The sequence below is a fragment of the Melopsittacus undulatus genome, chromosome 2, assembly GCF_012275295.1.
Source record: "Melopsittacus undulatus isolate bMelUnd1 chromosome 2, bMelUnd1.mat.Z, whole genome shotgun sequence".
In the NCBI taxonomy this organism is placed as follows: Eukaryota; Metazoa; Chordata; class Aves; order Psittaciformes; family Psittaculidae; genus Melopsittacus; species Melopsittacus undulatus.
In genome coordinates, this window is record NC_047528.1 from 60,645,438 (window position 1) to 60,667,798 (window position 22,361).

The window sequence follows — 22,361 nt, forward strand, 5'->3', positions numbered from 1 at the left end:
TCATTCACCACATCTTGAAATACAAAACAATGAGTTCTTACCATTACAAAGCCCCAAATAGAGGACTGTGTTTGTAGAAACAAAAATATGAAAATGCAGGTGCTGAGGCCTCATTTCTGCTGAGTGCTGTCATCTGCGCTTTAGATGCCACCTTGTCTTTACTTTGCAACTTTTGAATCCATGTGTTAAGTGAGATGACAAACACCCGATACTCCCTAATTTACAATGGCACAGCAGAAAAATCCACATAATGATGCACAGAAAGCTTCTGCACAGGAGAATTTACATGCCAAACTAAAATATATGGTTGGCATTTGTATGGATTTCAAAATACTGACAGCTGATTGCACATATAAACAACCAGAATGATCTAGAACAAAGAAAAGGCACCTTTCTGAGTGTTTTCTGTGTATGACTAAGTTTGGTTTGAAACTTGTTATTACTGTATCTAGGCCAATTTTATTCAGCTTCTATCAGCTTTGTGTTTGTCCCAGATGTAACTAATACCACACAATGATTAAAAGTGAGTCCAATCCTAAGACATTTTGCTACAGGCAATGATGATTTTCTGTCCATCAGAAACTCAAGGTACAGCACCGGAGCTTGCAGCCCTCCCTGTTTAGCAGAAAATGGTGAATAGGGCTGGAACCACCTGCACTGCTGACAGAGATGTGAAGGCCCTAATGTTAAGGATGAGCTGGAACCAGGCTGGATATGAAATGCATTACTGGAGCTACACAGAGAGAACCTAATCCATGCTAGGTGCATTCATACTGGCTGTAGCCATCATTTATAGGTCATCCTTTGCTATGAACCACAAGTTTAGTTATTACTCTCCATCCACAGCTGCCAGTCTTTTCTGCATTGATCAACACTGAGTCTGGCATATGCGTAGGTTTTAAACTACTTATTAACCAAGTATTGTTAATGGCAGAACAATAGGTCAGAAAAATATAACATACTTACCGTAAGTAAGATTAAACACAGCAAAACTTCGGCCAGGATAGAAAGACCCTCGTCCTGCTACAGCAAAGCACTGCATCTTTTCATTCATCTTTATGGTCTCTAGGATAGTGAAGTCCTCCCCATTCAGCCAGTTCCATGCCTGCATGCAACCATCCAGCCGAGGGTTTATCTAGGAAGACAAAGCAATATACCATATCTCAAACTACTGTTCAGTGAATAATAAGTGATTTTGGGTGCAGAGGAATACTGAACAGCAGAAATCATTTTGATGTGTTATGCTCATGTATAACAATTGAAGGCAATCCCAATCCTGCAAACCCAAGCAAGTAAGTGGTCAGCATTTCCCAGGAAACTCCCCAAGCTCAGCTTGCCTCTGCAGGTCAGAAGGGCACTAGCTAACGCAGGTGATGATTCCATTGTATTGGTTCTGCTAGGTCCTCTATGTGATGCACATCATTAGGGTGATTAACTTCTAAAACTCTGTGGCCAAAGCTATATAACTCCTGTAATTCTGCATTGTGAATGCTGGAGGCTAACTTGAAGTTAAAAAACCCAGTCCTTTGTGTCACAGCAAACAGCCTTCATGACACACAAGATGTTGGACCTGATCACAGCATAAGTTAGCTTCTGGCTTAACGGAGGGGTGCTTGAGCCACAAGACATGCTCATCACTCTGTACACACTTGTTCCTTACAGCTTCTAGTTATGTTATCCTGTACCAAATGCCAGCATTAAAATGTGAGACAGTATGTAAAGAAAAGGCTCCTTGCAAAGCATCTAAATCAGGACCATTACTGCCAATTAACTGAAGCAAAGAGAGAAGTAAGTGCCTGAGCCAGGATAAAAACCTCAGGAGTTTTTGGCTCTCAATCCCCTATGCAGACCACACCTCAAGTTTAGTGTTTTAGGCAACCAGTGGCCCTGAATGACTTCTTGAGAGGAACAGGAGCCTTCCTCAGGGGCTGCACTTCCAATCAGAGCTGCAAGCTTCTCACCTCATTTAGAAATAACGAGATGCCAATTTGGGTTTCAAGGTGCCAACTCTATGTGTTGTGGACATTCAAAACAGCCTGAGCAGTAGCTATTTCAGAAACACAGCAATCATCCAATCTCACCCAAAGAGAGCCTTAGCTTTTATTCCTATGCCCTGTCTCCTTGAGTTAGGAGGAAATAAAAAAAATTAGGCTTCTCTTTCTCCTTGGGTCTTACTAAATTGAAACAGCAAATGCAAGCAGCAAACCTGCAATACAATATATGTGAAGCACAAACATTGATCACAACACAGAAAGTGTTCCAGCATTGTTTTCAGACTTTGTACGTACAGTGGTACCATCACACAGCTGTGTGTCCACTGACCACCCCAGCACCACTCAGGGTCTCCAAGCCAGCATGACCATGGGTGATTCTGTGATGTGTTCCAGTTTTGTGCATCCTAATTCTGCAGGCAAAGGGTGAGAAACATCTAACCCAAACTTAACAACCAAAAAACAGGAGTCTCACCTTTGCTACTGCCTTAGGCTCCCCCTATAGTCAATGGAGACAAAGTTGTATCCAGAAGGTGATAATTCCACCTGTTTCAGGGCAGGCTGAACTGCTCTCAGGAAGGACCTATATTACCCCAAGAGAAGATGAAGTCAAGCCCTTCAGGAGTGCAAAACAAGTGCTATACTTACTGGTAGAATAAGGTCCTTTGTTTTGAAAGGAATGCCTCCTACTGTCAAATTCAGCTGATACAGCCCTTTTTCTAGAGTAAACAGATCCCCTGAGACAGCTATTTTCATAACTGCATCCCTGTTGACCTTTATAACCAAACTTCTTTCGAGTTCTTCAACAGATATCTGAAAAAATGAAATTGCAAATAGAATAATTCAGTATAAAAAGAACTTAATATCTGCAGCCTCAACTAAAGGACAGACACCACCAGTGAAATGCCCAAGATGGAGAAATATTTTCTGTCCCCAAGCCTCTTTGTCTACCTTTTAAGTTACATCCCACATTGATATGTAAATCTTTACTCTAGAAAGCAGCCTGGAGTTGCTGTAATGGTGAAGACAGCCCAGCTACTTCAAAACAGACACACAAAAACATGAGAGGATTAACTACAAGACATTTGGAGGCTGCTTTACACAAAATGTAAATGGAATAAGGAGTTATTAAAGAGAATTTTCCTATTGCAAGTGCATGTGAAAGGAAAAGCTGGAAAGACAGATATCTTTTATTGGATCAGTGGAAGATAATGCAGAAGCCTTCCAGCCACAGTCTTTGAATATTAACCTCTGAAAAAAGAATGACAGAAGATGCCATTTTTGAGAGGGTAATAAAATGTGTAATAGGCAGTAATTTTTCTCTCAAAAGGTCACTGTAAGTTTTAGTTCCCTGTCTCTAAGGGCTACTTCCAGGAAGATCCCATCACCACTGAAATTTCAAAAAAGAAAAAATTATCATTTTAATTATGATGAGGCTGCACAGAGAAGCACTATATGGCAGCCCACTCCGCAATGGGTGAGGAGGTGAAGCACAAAGCTGACATACAGCAAGATGCTCTCCCTGCCTTGGGACCTGGGTCCTGCTACTGACAGGGTATTCTGCAGCTCTAGCAGAAGACAACCACTTTCTTCCTGTAGAGAAGAAAGGAGTGCACCTCTGCTATACCATAACCTTCAGCGCAGCACTCCCTCCCACCTACTCACTCTTCACCTGTACAGCTTTGTTTCGTGGGACACGAAGATGCTGCCTCCATCACTGAGCCACTGTATGGAACCAAGTATCTACTTGAGTGGCTGTTTAGATTTGTTGTTCCCCCTCTCTGCTAGTAGGCCATGACATGATCGTGTCTTTCTCTTTACATTTTGAAAGCAGCTGTTCCCAAAGTGTTTCTCTCAATCAGCCATGCTGAGCTCTCACTCTGTGGCTGTAACAAAGGATGGCAGCATTGAGCAGGTTTATACCTGGACAGTCTGGACTGCAGTCTTCAGTAATGAAGATTAAGTGAATTTGGTAGTTGAAAAGATTATTCAAACTGTCAAACATTTTCTTCTCCTGTGGATTCTAGTACCATATGGTTTACATTGCTAAAACACTGTTTACACCTGGCATGTTGCTCTCTGCTGTATCCTCCAGGACATGAATTTACTTGTCGGAAGCTTCCTTGTTTTAAGTGGCAAATACACCTCCTGACTGCATTCCATGGAGTCACACAGGCCATTCTCAAACAGGCTTTTTTGGGCATTGGCAGGCTGTAATGTCCACTCAGTGGGTGGGAGCAGAAGACCACAGGTCCTGGCAGCCACAGCCCAGCCACACTGGCTACCTCACTTGGATGTCTCTCATCAGTGGCACTGTCACCACTGCCCTAATTCACTGGGGTATGAAGTGCCACAAGGAGCTGGCACAGACCATCATCTCCCTGCTCCTCCTGCAGCGGTGGGGCAAACAGGAATGGGGAAAAGCTGGCTGCAGCAATGCCCATACTGTGCTTGCCTGTGAAGAAATCCTGCAACTTTCAGGGCCACAAAATTCAGGGCCCTCTGAAATTTTATTAGATTGTATAGAAAGTAGTAACATGGAAATTTAACAAATTAGGCCAAGCTCTTAGCTGCTTCTGATCATCAATATAAACAATGCCAAAACAATGGAAACTTCCATAGGAGAAGTGGTTAATCCCTATGGAAACTCTTAACTCATTCCAGTTTAGGAAACTGCATTCTGTCTGTTTCACACTGCCCTCTGGCAGTTTCAGCTTGGGTTCCTTATATTCAATTATATTTAATTGCTGGTGCACCACCATCACCTACAAACCAAGAGAGGAAGCAATTCAGTAGTTAGCAGATTCCTCTAATTCCCTCCTTTTGTTGTAAGGAGAAGTCTGCCACAGTGCGCTTGGGGAAATCCACACAAGTTCTTGTAGCTAAGGGTTCCCATATAGTTAGCCATAAGGGCAGTCAGCTTTGTCATTCGGGTTCATGCCCTGGATAACTCATAGCACACAGCCAGCCTGTCTGCTCCTTGCTGAAAGGCAAGTGGGAAGCACTGAAAAGGTATGGAACTACTGGCAGCCACAGGGTTAATCCCAAGGACGAATCTGCTGCTGATTGCTTAACCTTCAATTCTGACATTTAGCAGCACAGGTAAGTTACTATTTTTGCTAACCATACTGTCCTCAGAGCAATACTGAACTAACCATTGAAAATAAGACAAAATTATGACTTTTTTGGAAATACAAAACAGAAGGCCAATGCTGCATTCTCTGCAATCATGAGTTCATATGTACCACTTCACCCAGCTGGATTACACATGAATAACTACATTAGAAGGTCTTCCCAAGGCTTGCTTGTTTCTGTTTTCAATGCTGGGAATGATCATTTTAAAATAGACTAGGAAGGATCAACATCAGAGAGAATACCAAGGTAGAAATACTGGCCTGAAGTTTTGCAAATGCCTTCATCTTTCTATAAAAGTATACAACTATTGCTCAAAAGACCGAAATATGTACACTGCTGGTGGTTTTTCTCACGTTTTGCTTTTAGATAGCTATTGTTTTTTCATCTGCTGAAAGTTAAATCGTAAAATTACTATTTTCTCACAACTGTTATAAAGTTGTCCCAAGCATCCAAACTCCATTGTTCCAGGTATAATCAAAACTAAGTACTTAATCTTGTGCATACTGAAGTCCAGACTAAGATTCACAAACTGTGAGTCTGGACTGTGACCTCTAAAGGTTCTTGGGGTTGTGCTTCACAGAAGGTGAAGCTGAAAAGTATGCACAAGTCTATACTGAAAATGAAATGTGTGGCTACATGTTTTATGAAAGGAGACAGGTAAAAAAAGAGCTACCCCTCCCCACAGGACTTCCCAAATTAAAAGCCATACTGGATGGAGGAAAAAGTTAAAATGAGGGAGGGGGCAAAATGGAGACTGGTGGATCTCTCAGCCATATAGTTTAAATGGCATTTAGAGACAGGAGTGACACTGGATGTTAAGCAGAAGGAAACAAAGAACCTGCAAGACAGAGTCAAGGGACAAGAAACTAGAACAGAGAAAGGAGAAATCACCCCAGCAAGAGAGAAAGCACCCCAGTAATGCAAGCAGCATCCCAGGTCTTTGAGGTGAGTCAACCATGAAGACAAGAGATTAAAGACTCCTTCGGCCTGCTGCATTCCCCTGTGAGTAAATTCTTCTGCCTTTGGCCACTATCAGACACAGCATTAGCAGCATTAACTCAGAGTGTGCTGCTGCCCCAACTCAGCCAGGCAATTTCTTGGTTATGGTAGTACCTAGGGATAAAAGCCCTGATACTGATGGCTGACAGGAGACAAATAATTCTTGCCTAAAAATTATAGTTACTTTTATCATACTGCTTTCTCTCCCAGCAGTAAACAAGCACAGCCTTTGTTTACCCCATTACATCTGTGTGTTTGAACATTTTTTGTATTGCTTGATAAAAAAAAAATAATACATTTCAGCTGTCTCCTTAAAACTAACATTGGAAAGTCTGTAATTACTTCCTAATGAGGTCTGGCACTTAGCAAGTATGTTATGCTCCCATGTTAAATGGTTTACCTTGGTAATGACTGGTTTTTGTCACCCCAGTGTCATCAGTGCTGCTTTTCACAATTTTCATCTCCATCCTCTCTGTGCAGGCAATCAGAATTGCCATATCTCAAATTAGCAGAACAAATCTTACAACAAATTTAGTAAGAGTGGCTTGAGGCTATTCCTACCTGTAGAGATCCAGCATGTCATACATTTTATCTACAGCTTTGCTGAACCTTTATAGCTCTCCGTTTGGAATCTAAATTTGTTTCACTGACAGCAAAGGAACTGAATTAAACATCACCTCATTTGCTGAAAATATTACCAAATGTCAGCAGTTGAGAGTGAGTTCACTCAAGGACTTCTTTACTTATTCATTAGGAATAAAATTTTCCCACCTTGCTCTTTTACTTAATGCATAATTCTGATTTTTTATATACTTTATTTTTTTACACAGAAAAACTTCAGTTACCAGTATCTGTATTTGTCTCTCATGTGAGTTTACTCAGAATTTCCCACCCATTCCCCAAGACGTACATCAGTTTAAAAGTCAAAAGATCTAATCTAATTAAGTAAAACAAATGAAAGGAAATGAAATGGCAGAACTGAAGAGGCATATATAAATTGCTAATCTACTGTAGTTCATACTACAGGATGCTTTTCATGATCCTGTCACAAATGGTAGCACCCATGATGGTTCCAGAATCACCAGGAAATGTTCTGCGAGAGTGTCAAAGAGCATGAATCCTTACAAGCTCCAAGATGCACAGCATCACGAGATTGCTGGAATTATGTTATTAGTAAATAGAGAGGTTCTAATAGACCTCAGATCTCTCTAACAAGGGAAATAGTCTATTTTGTGTATAACAAGCCTAAAGACTTTGAAAAAGGATAGGGTAGGTTAAGAGACTTGCCAAGTCTAAGCCCTGTGACTAAACAAACAAACAGATGAATAAACAAAAGCAACCACACATACATCAAACACCCTTTGAAACTTCCTTAAAACATCTGGAGTTCCTTCCCTCTTACTTTCTTTCAGCACTCACACAGAGGGCATCTTCTCAAACTCATGTGAAGTCAGCTGAGCGTTGCAGCATCTCAAAGGCACTGCATCTGCTATGGTTGTGCAAATTAGTGATGCACTCTAGTTTGTAATGCATATAAAGTGTAATCCAATTTATTAAGAAAAATATCCCACTCTCACATTAGAATGTATAATGTACTGGCATGCATTGAATGGGTAGGTAGGTTGGAAAAGCATCTCCTCAAGAATACACAAAGTCTAGCTGCACTTCACAGAGCCTATCAGGAACAAGCCAAGAAAGGGTAAGATCTCAGCAGTGGTCTGGACTCACCGTCTGCCACATGCCATGGTTGATAACCGGTCCACTGCTGGTCACGCGGCCTATCCCGTTGTATTTCAGCTGCAGCTCTAGCCGTCCTTTGCGCAAAGCCAACACTATCCATGTACTGTCTTGATGGCCTCCAGCAAAGAAAAGGATACCTTCAGGATCAAAGGTTCTAAAGTCGAACTCAGCCACAAGTCTGACCGCACAGGTGCCAAGAAATAAATTAGTTATGCAGAGTTCAAAAACCACAAAGTACTTTCCATACAGATAGCATCAACTCTAGCAGTTATAAAGCTCTGTTAAAACACACTAGCTTTTAATGCACTCCTGAAAGACTTAAGTTGTGAAGTCGGGTTTTAAAATAGTGTCAACAATAAAGAATACATTACTATACTGCAGTAATTATCCTAGGAGCTCTGCGGTCAAGGCTACCTTTCTCAATTACTAGTTTGAATAATGTTTTGCCTTACAGGACTCCATAATCCAAGCAAATAATGATGATGACAGGACTAATTGTTACTGTACTCCAGTACAACTTAACTCCATTGCATGCATTAAAGCCAGATGGCACATTTGACTGTCATTCTAAATTGTCCTCACCTCGTCAGTTGTTTTCTTTTGAAGCGCAGCCTGATGACAGGAGCGCCACTGAACATCCTCCCCAGGTACATAGATTTAGCGCTCTTTCCAACAGCAAAAGGCACACATGGTATTATGTTCTATAATCAAAACATATTTTTGAGTTTTCTCCTCACACAGTAGAAACAGAATCACAGAGTATGCCTCCGCTTATTTTCTCATGTAGTCGCTATTCACATAGTAGGTTAGGGCATTTTAATGTTTATACTCTCAAAATACAGTTGTTTTGGTACTGAGAACATTTCCTCTTTCCTTTCCTCCTCCCCCCTATCTGCCTTGGAGGAATGTTTTCCTGCTGCAAAATGAAATCATACTCATAAGGTACTGCATAAAGTTTTTACTGCAGCATCTTGCCTGCAACAAAACATATGCTAAGAACTTGCTGTTGGTTGTTTTGTGTGGAGGCAGCCTGTGCCACTGAAGCCCATCCACCCCAAATGCCTGGAGGAGAATCACAGAATCCCAAGGGTTGGAAGGGACCTCGAAAGATCATCTAGTCCAACCCCCCTGCAAGAGCAGGGTAACCTAGAGTACATCACACAGGAACTTGTCCAGGCGGGCCTTGAATATCTCCAATGTAGGAGACTCCACAACCCTCCTGGGCAACCTGTTCCAGTCACTCTTACAGTAAAGAAGTTCTTCCTGATGTTAACGTGGAATCTCCTATGCTCCAGTTTACACCCCTTGCCCCTTGTCCTATCACTGGATATCACTGAAAAAACCCTAGCTCCATCATCCTGACACCCACAAGTGCCAAGTGTTGATCCATAACTTACACCATCCACCCTGAGACCTTCGCACTGTCCTACCGGGTCTAAAACAGAAAAGCTTGTGCAGCCATAGCCAAACAGAGGGTGGCAGGGCTATCACTGGCATTTTCTTTCTGGAATGGGGACAGGAGGAGCCTGAGAAGCGAGACTTTCAGAAGGAAATTTCTTTTCAGGAGAACTACTGTCACCAGCTCACAGGACTTTGCCAATATGATACTCTCCTGCTGGTTACTCAGCTTAGATGGCTTTGGTCCAGAGCTTCATCTGTTATTCTTAACTGCAATGTAAAATAAAGGGCTGCTCTGCAGTTACAGCAATGTAGACCAACATACCTCACAGGTATTCATGTCCTGGGAAAGTTTTACTCCCCCTCTGCCATCGCAATGACAGGTATAACTCCCTGGCAAGTTGACACAGGTCTGTTCACAGAGCTTCTCTTCACATTCATTTATATCTACACAAAACCAGCAAGTAAGAGAGGAGAAAACACCAACTGAGTTTGTTTAAACATGAATCATCTGACCGAAAAAAACATTATCAGTGCTGTTTTGTAGCACCTGTCATTTGAGCATGGCCAAGTGCTCTGTAGCCAGTACTTACCCTATGCTGTATCTTTATAGGAGGGAAGGGTTAGAATTAGCATCTGCACAAATTTATTTTCACAGACAGATTCCAGCTGCCCAAATACACACAACAAGTCAGTGGGAAGGCTGGAAGCAGAGCTCAACTCCCTGTCTGCTGGTGCAGAGCCGTGGCCTCTAACTTCTAGACAAGACCTCCTCCCCTCATGTCCCTCATGCCCCTTCTGGTATGCCTGTGCTGAATGGTTCCTGCTCCTTCAACTCAGGTTCAACTTAAGGACTGCTTGCTTCATTGCTACTCAGCAGCTGGATCCTCAGCAAAGTAAAAGGTGAATTTCTCATTTGTTATTTTCTCTTTTTCCTTTTTTGTGTGTGTGTGTGTGTTTGGCTTGTTTCTATCCTCTCACAAACAAATGCAGGAAAACAAATGGTGATGGCCCACAGGGATCTCTTCAGGCAGAGATAAACACTTACAGCCTGGTAGGGCTGTGTGCCTTGTGATTCAAGTCATTATATTAACTTAGACAAAAGGCAGGGAACAATGCTAGTTTTGGAACACTTTCAAAACTTACTCGGTTGAGAAAGCTTGCAGGCAGTGTAGCCAGCAGAACTGTGCATGGTTCCAATGCATATTAAAGTCCTAGTTCAGTGAAATATCACAAGACAGGTTTTGAAAGAACAACAGCTACTGCTCTGTAACATTTCTTGTCCTACAAAGAGAGACAGCAACACGCACAGATGCTTCTGAGCTTCTACCAGGTCTTGTACTTGTAAATTCAAGAAACCTCAGTGCTCTGGCTCACACAGCTTCATTCAAGTCATCAAAGATGACTGTAAACTCAATGAACTAGGATGACTGCAAACTCACAGCTACAGAAAGGGAACAGAAAACCAGTGTATAAGCAAGATTTTTATTAGAAGTTTTTACTGAAGTCTGAAATTAAATTTCTGGGGTCTTACAGCTTTGAATCGTGCAATAAATGCTAACATGGTGTTATGCCATGACCTTACCTTGACAAGTCTTTTTCACATCATTGTACTTGTAGCCTGCGTCACAAAGACATTCATATGAACTTATTAAATTTTTACAATGAGCTTCTCCACAGATGTCTGCTGATGCTGCACATTCATCTATGTCTGCAAAACAAGCAATTAAATAACATGACTTTAGAGGAGTGTAATCACACTGTGTTCACACACTGGAGTGTGCTCAGGGTCAAGAGAGCCCTTTGTTATTTTGATAACTAAAAAAGAGAGTATCTGTAAGACTCTACCTTTAGGGTTAGCTAGCTATAAGAAGTGACTTTCAGGCTTTCAAAACTAGTTGGTCTTTCTTTCTTTAAGCCATTAACCACTACTTGAAAAATCAATGCAAAGCAAGCCAGGAGAAAAGCTGTAAAACAGAACAACTCCCACAAAGCAAAAAACCCCACTCCACTCAGGGGGCAGAAAATAAAGAGATTGGAAAAGCAGCAAACAGAAAAAAAAACAGGAACTGAGGAATAGCGAGTATGCATTTTACCTAAACACAGAAGGAACATGCAGCCTGTGGAGCATCACAGATTTCTCTTCTCCTTCCTCAGACAGGCAAATAGTAATTTTTCATGTATTCACAAAACTAAGGTCTAAATCTTCTGATCTGTAGTGGCAAAGGGGAATTGAAGCAGCCCAATTTGTCAGAGAGAACAAGTCATGATCTTAAGGTCCTTTCCAACCCTAACTGTTCTATGATTCTATGTCTGAGAGATGTTGTGGGCTTTCATCATGAAGGCAGGCAGCAGGCTGGAACTGGAGGACCATAAAAACAAATAAGTGTTTTTCTAACATTTTAACTAATACCCAGCAAAATCCTGGTGTTGAGAAAACATTTGCAGTGTACTGACAGTATAATATTTACTTTTGCTTTCTAGGACTTGTTAAAACTACAATTACATGTTCCATGCATGAGTGAACTGGCCGACGGTAGTCTACTTAGTATGCTATGTAACATAGTCTAAAAATCAACAGACAAACCCTAACTTTTTGGTATGTGCACATAATGACAGGAGTAAATCTGAAAGAAAACTGAAATGCAATGATAAATCTCAGCTAGCATCAACCACAGCTGACAGTAACCTCACAAACAGAGGGTCACATGCTGAAGCTGCAGAATGCTTATACACTAGGTTTACAGTGCTCTAGTAGACAGTACTAGGGTATTATACAAATATATATACATATAAAAGCAAATGTAATTGTGAGCCCACTCTCTGTCCACCTGTCCATGCCAACTGGCACCAGAGGACAATTCTGAAATGAGGCTAGCTCTTCTAAGTGGCTGCTGCCATTAGAAAGGAATACCATGTAATCTACAGAGTTGTCACTTTTCACAGTGGAAGTGACAGAAATAAAATAAATAACATTTATTTATATAAAGTGACAGAAAAAACTGATTTTCGTGTTTTTGCTGGTAGTGTTAATGATGTTGTTCAGATCGGGTATGCAAACTGTTTACAAATGTGTCATCACATCCATCTGTAGAAGGTACATACACAGACTTGCCTCTTTCTTCATGAGATACACATACCTTCAACAGCCACCTGTGATCATTAACAAGTCTGCCTCAGCATGCAGTTTCTTAACACTTTTAAAATCTCAGTTGCTTAAGTTTTGGTTATGTAAATGCATTCTGCAGTTTCAATCAAATACTTCAGATCCTCACTTTCTGTTCTCAGCTGCTATGTAAAATAGCTGCCAACCTTCACTAGGGCCTTTCTACAGATATTAATATTCAGTTGCAGTGAATTTATCCATCTGCACTATCTGAATTCATTAGCTGCTGCACATATCCAAATTTAGAAAGTAAAATAAGAAACACACAAATGGCTCATATACTACAACAGCATGAGATTGGAAAGAATCATAACAACACATCTGGCCAGGCCTTCCCTCTCTCAATGTCAGGATATGAGGACCGATCGGCTAAACCAATTTAGCAAAATCCAAGCCACAAATCCTCTGTGAATCATGCCTGTGTTATGATATTGGCAAGGAGCATGGTGTGACTGCTGACAAGCCCAGGCATGTACCATTGGCTGGAACACCCGGCTAAGAGGAGCTACCAACTAGTCTCTGGTAGCTGGGCTAGGAATTAGAATAGGGCTGCTCAGTCCTACCCAGCTCTCAGAAATGAGAGTCACAAGTCACTAAGCATCCACTGAAGCAAGCTGAGAGGCTCATCAAAGCTTACCTTCACAGGTTTTGCTGTCTTTAAGAGTGTAACCACTGAGGCATGAACAACGGTAGCTGCCAAGCTTGTTGAGGCAGAGTTGGTTACAGCCACCATTCTGTGTTCTGCATTCATCAATATCTACATCAAAAAAAAGTGTCACAGTCAGCTTTTCACCTCTGTAAATCATCTGCAGGGTGAGAATGGGATAGGTGTTGGGGAAGAGAAAGACCAAACAAGAAACACTGTTACAGTTGCAACACGATGGTTACAAAAAGCACAGAGATTTCATTCAATCGCTTCAAGAAAGTTAGCTTGACATTCATTTAACAAAAACAAAGACAGAAGGAACTGTAACTGAGTATCTCCTTCACAGCTCTAAGAATGCAGAAGAGTATCTTCAGTCACTGTTTAGAAAAGGAAACTAATTATAACTAATGTATTTTATATCATAACTAACTTTTGAAATTATACTCTGACTAATAACTTCAGGATTAAAGTTTTAAATAAAACAAGAACACTAAATCCTTACTACTACAGAACTCATGAGAAGACAAAAAACTTCAAGTTCACAGCTATTGAGCACTGTCATCTAAACCATGCTCCAGAGGAATTCACAGCAAAAGCCTGTTAGATCCAGGAGAGCCTGGATTACACCACTGATCTGCCTTACCTGCTCATTATATCCTGCTTGTATATGGGACTCAGGAGATAGCTGATAGGTAGAACAACACATTTTGTGGCATTTTATAAAAAAAAAAGGGGAAATGCTTCAGACTAATCAGCTGCTGAGCTCTCAAAGCTGACTGTATACTGATCAGCCAACTGTCTCAAATGCTTAAATATACTGCTCATGAGGGATGCTATAATCTCCCCACAATATTTACATCAGAAGGAAAGGCTTTGGCTCTCCTGCTGTTTTGGTTGCCACAATTCTGTACTGGCTGAATGTGATTTCTGGCAATAACTTCATATTGGCAGGCAGAAAAGCAGTGGCCCTAACAGGAAACCCTGCAGGCAGAGAATTAGAAAAGGAACCAGAAAACAAAGGGAGGGAAGATAACTTCAGTATTTCATAAGGGAATACAGAAAATCCCTCTGGGGACCTGGAACTTCTTGCACAAATAGTTTCTGCCTGAACATTCTCTTTGGAGGTGATCCAAGTACGCACTGGAATTAAGCAGATGTGGAATAAGGTCCTATTAGCAAGGAGGCTTTAACAGATTAATTCCACTGGTTTGTGTATCATCAGACTCAGACCCCAACTTGACTGCTGAAAGTCACCATTCCCACTGCAGGCATGATAGAAAGGAAGATGGGCCAGCTTCTCCGTCTCTGCAGTTTGTGATCTGTTACATTAGGGTTCACAGCAGCAGCTGCTGCAGTTTTGCTTGAAAAGCCACTCCAACTCTACTTCTTCTGCCTCTTTCAGAGGGGTGACACAGAAAGTTGGAGCATAACTTCTTAGAGTACCTTGCCGAGACCAAGCTGAGATCTATTAATGTCTAAAAATGTTGATGTGAAAGTTACCTGATTCACACACGATAAAAACATGCAATCCAGGTTCAACTCTGTGACTTTCAAATTGTGCAGTATCAGTGACTATTGGAGAATATAACAAAACCCAATACATGTTTATTACAAGTATAAAAGATAATGAAACCCGATTACCTTTGTCACATGTTTTTCCCTGCCAGCCATGCTTGCATTCACAATAGAAGTCCCCCTTGAGATCTTCACATTTGACAGTCCCCTCTTTGTGACAAGGATCAGGAGAACACTGGTTTGGCAAATCTGATTTATACAAGGAATAAAAAACACAAATAAACAAAATGAGAACAATACATTGAAGTTACTAACAACTAGGTGTTTCACTCTCATTAAAAGTCAGGAAGCTTAAACAGTAAAGGGGAATCACTACCAGAAATGCTCACACCTGGCAAAACTAGAAGCTAATTCTTAGTGCTTACACACTGAACAAGTTGTGCCAGGAATTTTGTAGAGCACATGCAGTGGAATTCATTTCATTGCAAAAGGGAATGAGCTACCACCCCATATCTGAAGGGCACACCCTGAAAGAAGCAATTCAAAGTAGCTTATTTTTAAGAAAGTTAATTTCACACTCCCTACTTTGGAGAAAATACAAAGCAGGTAGCAACTAAAGTAATAAGTACTCAAGGAAGGATGAGTTTGCTTTTAAAGTACTCCCAGTAGTTCAACTGAGGATCTTACCAGGGCTGATAGATTTGTGGCTAGCAAAGGTTTATACCTGAAAATTTTGTCAGAGCTGCCCAATTTAGGCTTTTTTCATTGCACATAATGAGAATAAAAAAAGAAATACCAATGTGTTAACAGCATAAAAATGGCAAACCACTAATCCAGTTTACAGACAGCACACTGGATTTTGTCCATGGAAAAGCAGCAACAGGACAGTCACCACACTTTGGGGAGGACTGGAGGAACAAATATCAAATTATCAAGTAACTGTTTAACAAATGGACATCACCTGCCCAAATTTACCTACCCACCTATCTGCAAAAGACCCAGGCACAGTGCCTGGCAGAGATAGCTAAAGGAAGGATAAGGGAATACCCTTGTCCCAACAAAAAAGGGGCCAGGCCACACAAAAGAAAACACAGCTACAGAGGCTGTCTGAACATACACCTGCTGGAATACCTCCCAATAAATCACTGCCCAGACAACACACTGCTGGAAGTGGAGAAGTCAGGCAAGGAGAGGAAAGGTTAAGGCAGAGTAAGCTCTAATTAGCATCTTTCTTTTCCTAGACAGACCAAAATTTGTATACAGTAAACAGAATGGTTTAGGTATAGTAAACCAAATCTCGAAGCAGCACAATCTAAGCCTCCCAGACATGGCAGTGTTTTCAAAGTCACTTGATAAGCAAAACAAGTCAATAAGGTTATGCATGACTTATCTGGTTTATCCTCAAGCTTCTGATTCTTTCTCTCAAACTGGATTCTGATGTGCCTTGCAGAGCCAGATGGAAATAATGCTGCCCAGCTGAATACCACTCTATGGCAACCCATGGTGAATGGCAGGAATAACCTCAGACATTTCTATCACAACAACACTGCACCAGTATAGTTTGCTCCTCTTATGAGAGCTTGAGAACATGAGGCACAGGCTTATACTCTCCTGGTGGCTTCATAGCTGTGTAATTCTGCCAGCTTTGCAGAAGGTGCTCCTCATTTAAATCACCACAAGAGAAAATTGGGCTTTTGTTTCCATTCATTTATGTGACAGATTTTAGAAGTAATTAAGAGTATGACCTTTTAATGTATTTTGAGCTATTTCTCATCGCACACATATAGCTAAGTGCAGACAGAGGATAGAACTACCAGCTCAATTTTTGAAGTCTGTGGAAACAAGGCTTTACCTAAGTACACAACTTGCTGCTTCCAGTTTATTACTCTGTGCTGCCAATTTACTTTTTGACAAAATAGTGCAAATTAAAACTTCATCAGGAAAATTACAAGTTGTGAAGATTATGGCACTCACTATTGAAAAGCAGACACTTATGATCTAACAAAAACTCCATTGTGCTTTTTAAGGTCACATGCAGCTTCATTTTAAAAAAATTCTGTGGAATTTTCCAGACAAATCCTTAATTCCTGGTTGACATCTTTGCAGATCTGCAGATGGAAGTACAGGTACCTGTGTGTAAGGTAAGCATCTATCTGCAAAGCAGTTGTTGTAGATTCTCATTGCAGTAAGTAGAGATCTAGTCAGTACAACAAACAAAGTCCATAGAACAATTCAGCTCTTCCCAGAGCAGACACAGTTTGGTCAATGAAATCCTTCTAGATTACCTCTCCACTGATTGTGATGGGAATACTGCTCATGTAGGCACCCATGCTGGAAACACCTGCATCTACCTCTCTGAATCCTGAGCTGAATCCTACCCATAACCCTGATCTAAAGATCTTATGAAACTGAGAATCCTCAAATACTCTGCTAAGCTATATAATTACTGTCACAGCTAAAATTTCTATCCTATTTCTAGTATAAACTAGTCTAGTTGATCACCCTCCAGCCCTTAGATTGTGCAATGCCTTTGCAATGCCAGATTAAAAAAGCCTTCCAGTATCCTATTTTGAGAGGAGAAAGGCTGTTAAGAGACAAAATTTAAATGTGTCTTGTAGGCACAGCCTCACAGCGCTGCAGACCCTTTTGGCAGCATCTGTGAAGAATTAAGAGGCACATTGGAGCTGGCCGAGCACAAAGCCTGTCATTCTTCCAAGTGTGTCTCAAGCTCCTTCTCCATTACTTCTCCCTTGAATTGACAATGGCTAGCCAAAACTCAGCCTTTTTAATACTTTAATGAGAGAAAATATTATAATTTTAGTTCCAAACCACTGCATCTGCAAAGGGCAAAAATCCCTAAAAACAATTATTTTGTTTTTATTTTTCATCACTATCATTTAGGCTTACATTTCTAAAACATTGATTAGCTGTTTGGAACAAGTGTTCCCAATTGATAATCTCATTTTCAGCAGAAACTCCTGCCTCTTCACTGTGCCACACACATGAAAAAAAGGAAGCATTCAGCCTTACGTCCCAATTTGAACTACCTGGCATGTTGCAGCTGACGTGACTACCATAGATCTTAGAATTCTTAGTTCGAAGGATGCGAACATCTGTCACTGATACAGCTGCATTATATGAGGGCAAGTCTTCACATACCACTTACAAACCTTGGAATTCACTCTTCAGAAACTGATGTAATGAAGTTTATAAACATGAGAGGTTGACTAAATCCTGATGCTCCTTTGGCAACACTGGCATGAAGACATGACTAATCAAGTTTGGTCACAATAAAGACTGAACAAGAGGGGTAAGAATGAAAATAAATGAACACGCATGTGATTTCCTCCCCATGTGAACTGATCTTCTCCCAGAACATTTTTAGAACATTTATGCAGCTTTATACCTTAGCACTGCTAAGCTTCAAGAGGGACCTGGGAAGGTATTAGAAGTGTTCATTACATTCTGATCTCTAGCGTTAGCAGTGAACAAATATACCCCTTTCCCCTCTACAAAGATAACAGTTTGATTTCCAAATTGATTTGAATTTGTAAAGGTTGCGGTATTTAAAGCAGTCACCTGATGCCTGAAACCAATATCCTTGTGAAGAAGCCTGACACAAGCCTGTGTTTGATATAAAGATTTTTTTTAAGGTTCCTTAACAGGGGTAAGCTATTAAGGTTCCTATAACAGGGGTACTATTTAATAGGAAAGACAACAAAAGGCCAAGCATAGTGTATAATGTTATGGTAAATCCTATTTTTCTTCCCTCTTGCTTCTCAGTTTATTCAGACCTTGCGAAATTAGTGGGAAAGAAATGTTGTGCATCATAAAATACCAAAGCACTGAAACACAGCAGTGAGGTGGTGACAGGTTTTGCTGCTCAAATAGGAGAAGTGATATGGAGTCTCATGCCTACAGAATAGGAAGACCACTACTAAAATACTATCAAAAATGGAGATGGCTGAGCTGGTCCCACTCCTTCAAGTAGAATGAAAGAATATTTAACTACAATATACAAAATGAAAGTGCTTACTATGAACGCATGTAAGGAAATCAGGACTCCTTGTATACGGCGACCCATATTTCTGAATACAAGCTGAAGAACAGAAAATGAAATTATTATTATTATAATGATGACATGGTAGCTGTTCAAAGTGTGTCAAATGATACCTGACCTGCTGATTCATTGAGCAAGGATTTGGAGAACGGAGGCAAAATCGATGCAATTTTATTATCTCCCAGATGCCTTAAAATTCTCAAGTTCACTAAAACATTTTAGCTCAGGTGTACAGTAGAGTTATAAGCCATCTGAAAAGGATGATCACTTAACCAGATGCTACTACGATTCTAAAAGCATGTTAGTAGCTCATCAAATCTGACCAACTAAATCTCTTAAAAAATCTCAAAAGCACATGGAGTTTTCTCAAACTGTCATAATTTGTGATCTTAAGTACCACATATTAAATGCAAACAAAAAACAGAATGGTGCCATGACTATGATACAGTCAATAGAGTAAGCCAATGGTTTAATAAGTAAACACATGTTTTTATTTTTAAGATAAGGAGATTAGTTAATAGCTGAGCTAAAAAGGGAAGATAGAAGAGCTAAAATTATTCACTAATGCTGCAAGCTACAGATATAAATGCAACATCAACATTTTAACATGCAGAAAACACGTAAGAATCTCTGCAAACCTATACATAAGTAAAACACACCTCAAAATCACATAAGGAACTTACAGTCTATCTTAAAAGTTATCAAAGCATGTTTACTGCAATCAGATTTCCATCACTTTCCTTAGCAGAGACTTCAGCTGTGACAAGCTCCAGTGTTAGGCACCAGATACCAGCACTGTCACAAAGTGCAAGTGAAAGCTCCAACTCACCCAAGTATTTCGGGTAAAAATATTCCTGTAGGAGGAAAAACAAAACAAAAATAAAGATTTGTTTAATAATATTTGCTTTTATCATCATACTTATTTAAGAGCTGCTGTTAGTTTGGTGGTCTTCGTGTGGTAGTTGTTTAACAAGGTCCAAACACCAACAATTTCTTGTTATTCAGAGCCAGAAGTAGCACAGTATCACCCATGCTTTTTGTCTTTTAAGAAGGAAAGAAATATTAGCTCTAGTCTCCATGTATGTTTTTGATGACGGCTGACCTGGTAAGTGGCAGAGCATGAAGCCACTTACCCACTATCCAAGAGGTAACTATGCTGATGATGGCATAAGGTAGGGGAAGGAAGAGGGATCTAGAGATAAAACCACAGAGGCAAAGTACATTTAGTCACTCAGTGCCTCCTCGGAGGCCCTCTGCTGATGCAGAACACAGGCAGCATCCTAACATCACTAAAATAAACAGTGCTGTTTGCTCTTACAACAAGCATCCTACAACTCTAGCAGCATCCATTGCCATACTGCTCACTCCATCACATCATGGAGTCAGACAGTCTGCTCACATCAGGGAATAATGGAAATGTGCAAGTGAAGGGAGACCTGACATTCATTAATCTCAAACTAGACTGGAGAAGGCATTCCCACTCCTCTCATGGTCCATGGCCATGTGCTACTCTTCCCTACCTTGTGTCAACAAAATGTAGCTGTACAAGGAGAGCAACAGTTTGCTGCCGTGATGTGGATCTAACTTTGCATGTTAGAAAAATATTCAGCTTGGTGAGGCCTTGCCAGTGGCACGATTGCTTGCACCAACGCGGAACAACAGCAGGAAAACACAACCGTGCTGTATGGAAGGGTGGGAGACTGGCCTGAGCTGATCATTAAACCACATTCTTAAAAAACATACAAAAATTCGTGGCCCGGAAAGAGCATTTCTTTCCAACTTCACTTCATACCAGATCTTGTAATGCAGAAACACTAGTTCAAGTGCTGTTAAAAGTGTCATTGGGAAATGCAGTGAGAGAAAACTTATGGATTCTATCAGTGTTTATGAGCTAATTGTGAAAGCATAATTCTCTTTCCTACAACATGAGGAAATTTCATATACTACTATCTGCAGTGAGATTGGAACAGTAAATACCCTGGATTCTACAAAATTAATTTGGTCTATACCATGTGCAAGATAAGAAACTATTTTATCTTCACCTCTTATTACAGATGTTTCGATAAGCTCATGCATGTACACAGGCATGTACACACAACAGAGACAGGCACACGCCGTGATTCAGTTTGACCCAGATTGTCTAATGCAATCAGTTGCTGTCATTCACCAGAAAAAGCAATTGCTTCTGGCAAATACGCTCCAGTTACTGAAATGCACCATGTAAATATTCAGCCGAAATCATGAAAGCATCAAGAAAGAAGTAGTTTACACTTATTCTGATTTTCAGTTCTGATATGAGGGTAACAGGCTTGGCAATTTCTGGGGTTAAGCTCTGTAGTATCTCTCTGGGTTAACGGACTGAGTGAGGAGCTCAGACCTCATTATGAGGCCCTCTCCCTCTTTTTTTTTAAGGTTTAGTTTCGGAAAAGACAAGTAAAAAAAAATACAGTCAAAATAGATGTAAATCTAAGCAGTCCAAATACTCAGATGAGTGCCCAGCTGTGCTACAACCACAAACTGAACTTCAGCCAGTACTCAGGGAGAAAAAGATAGCGGCATGTGATGAAATATTCCAAACATGTTTTTTACTATTTCCTCTTTATTCCGTATACAACACAAAAATGCGCAGATGTGTTTAACCACCAACAGGATAATCCAGACACTGGCAAGAGCAACTTTTTCTGTACTGACAAGAAATAGGAGCTTTCATATTCATGGCCACCAGCCTAATTGCTTCAAGTCAGTGATGGCAAAAGAATAAAACTTCATTTTTCACTTGACCTCTGATGAATGGGTTGAGTGCTAGAAAAGTTGTACAGAGTTTACTTTTGAATGAAATATTATGGTAACTCTTTATTTTAATTGCACAAATAACCTTCCAAATGCAAACTGACTGTATCTTGATTCAAAGACAGTTGAACAGCAGAAGAGTGAAATTCCAAAACACTACCACCACAAGCTTCATTTCACAAGATACATAACAGAGGCAACTGATTTAAACAGGAGGATAAATAATAGGAATTTAACCCAAACCTGCTTGCTGATCAGAAGCACTTCTCCAGGTCTACAGTTCCTGCTGATAATTCCATTCTAAAATAATGTAATATCATCGCAGGTTCTAACATAACTCATTCTTGTTTGATTAACTTTTCAGTTTTCTCCATAATTAGTTTTCCTTACAACAGGCGTCTGGAAATACAATGACAATGTATTTCCATTCAGGCAAAAGATGAAGCAAAAAAAAAAAAAACACTACCAAATTATACTGAGTGTCAAATTTTCAGCTTGGACTCTGGTAAAAAAGTCAACATTTAAATGTTGTCAGCCCTTCCTCTTTGGATTTGCTTCCCTAATTAGTGCTTAAAATAAAAGCAGAAGCAATGGGCTTTTTAAATAAAAAGCTATAAACAAACACATGTTGGACATAAACATCCTCTGTATAAGCTGCTGTACAGACACTGACCTCACCAGGCTTTCTATCCAATCTGTCCAGTAGCAATGTCCCAGTGCACGCAAGAGGAAGACAATACCTTGCACTTCAGTGATGTGGAAAGCACAGCACGAGGCCAGTCCCCCCAGGCAGGTGATGACTTGCTTATTTCAGTGCACTTCAGGGACCCTTCCCTTGCTGTCCAGGTGACAGAGCTGTACTTTACCAGGACAGATTTAAGCCCTACTGCCTGTGCCCCTTTCACACGAACACATCTACAT

The 22,361-nt window shown here is 40.5% G+C and overlaps 1 protein-coding gene across 1 annotated transcript in view; it reads right to left on the reverse strand.

The window, feature by feature from the left end:
* Positions 1-22,361, reverse strand: part of GAS6 (growth arrest specific 6) — a 38,584-nt gene that overhangs the window by 5,604 nt on the left and 10,619 nt on the right. The window contains exons 3-12 of the mRNA XM_034060170.1: positions 19,480-19,504; positions 18,627-18,689; positions 14,717-14,839; positions 13,067-13,186; positions 10,849-10,974; positions 9,589-9,710; positions 8,448-8,566; positions 7,854-8,043; positions 2,640-2,804; positions 967-1,135 (exon numbers count right to left, since the gene is read on the reverse strand). Of these exons, the coding sequence (XP_033916061.1) occupies positions 967-1,135; positions 2,640-2,804; positions 7,854-8,043; positions 8,448-8,566; positions 9,589-9,710; positions 10,849-10,974; positions 13,067-13,186; positions 14,717-14,839; positions 18,627-18,689; positions 19,480-19,504 (1,222 nt within the window). The remainder of the gene's footprint in view (positions 1-966; positions 1,136-2,639; positions 2,805-7,853; positions 8,044-8,447; positions 8,567-9,588; positions 9,711-10,848; positions 10,975-13,066; positions 13,187-14,716; positions 14,840-18,626; positions 18,690-19,479; positions 19,505-22,361) is intronic.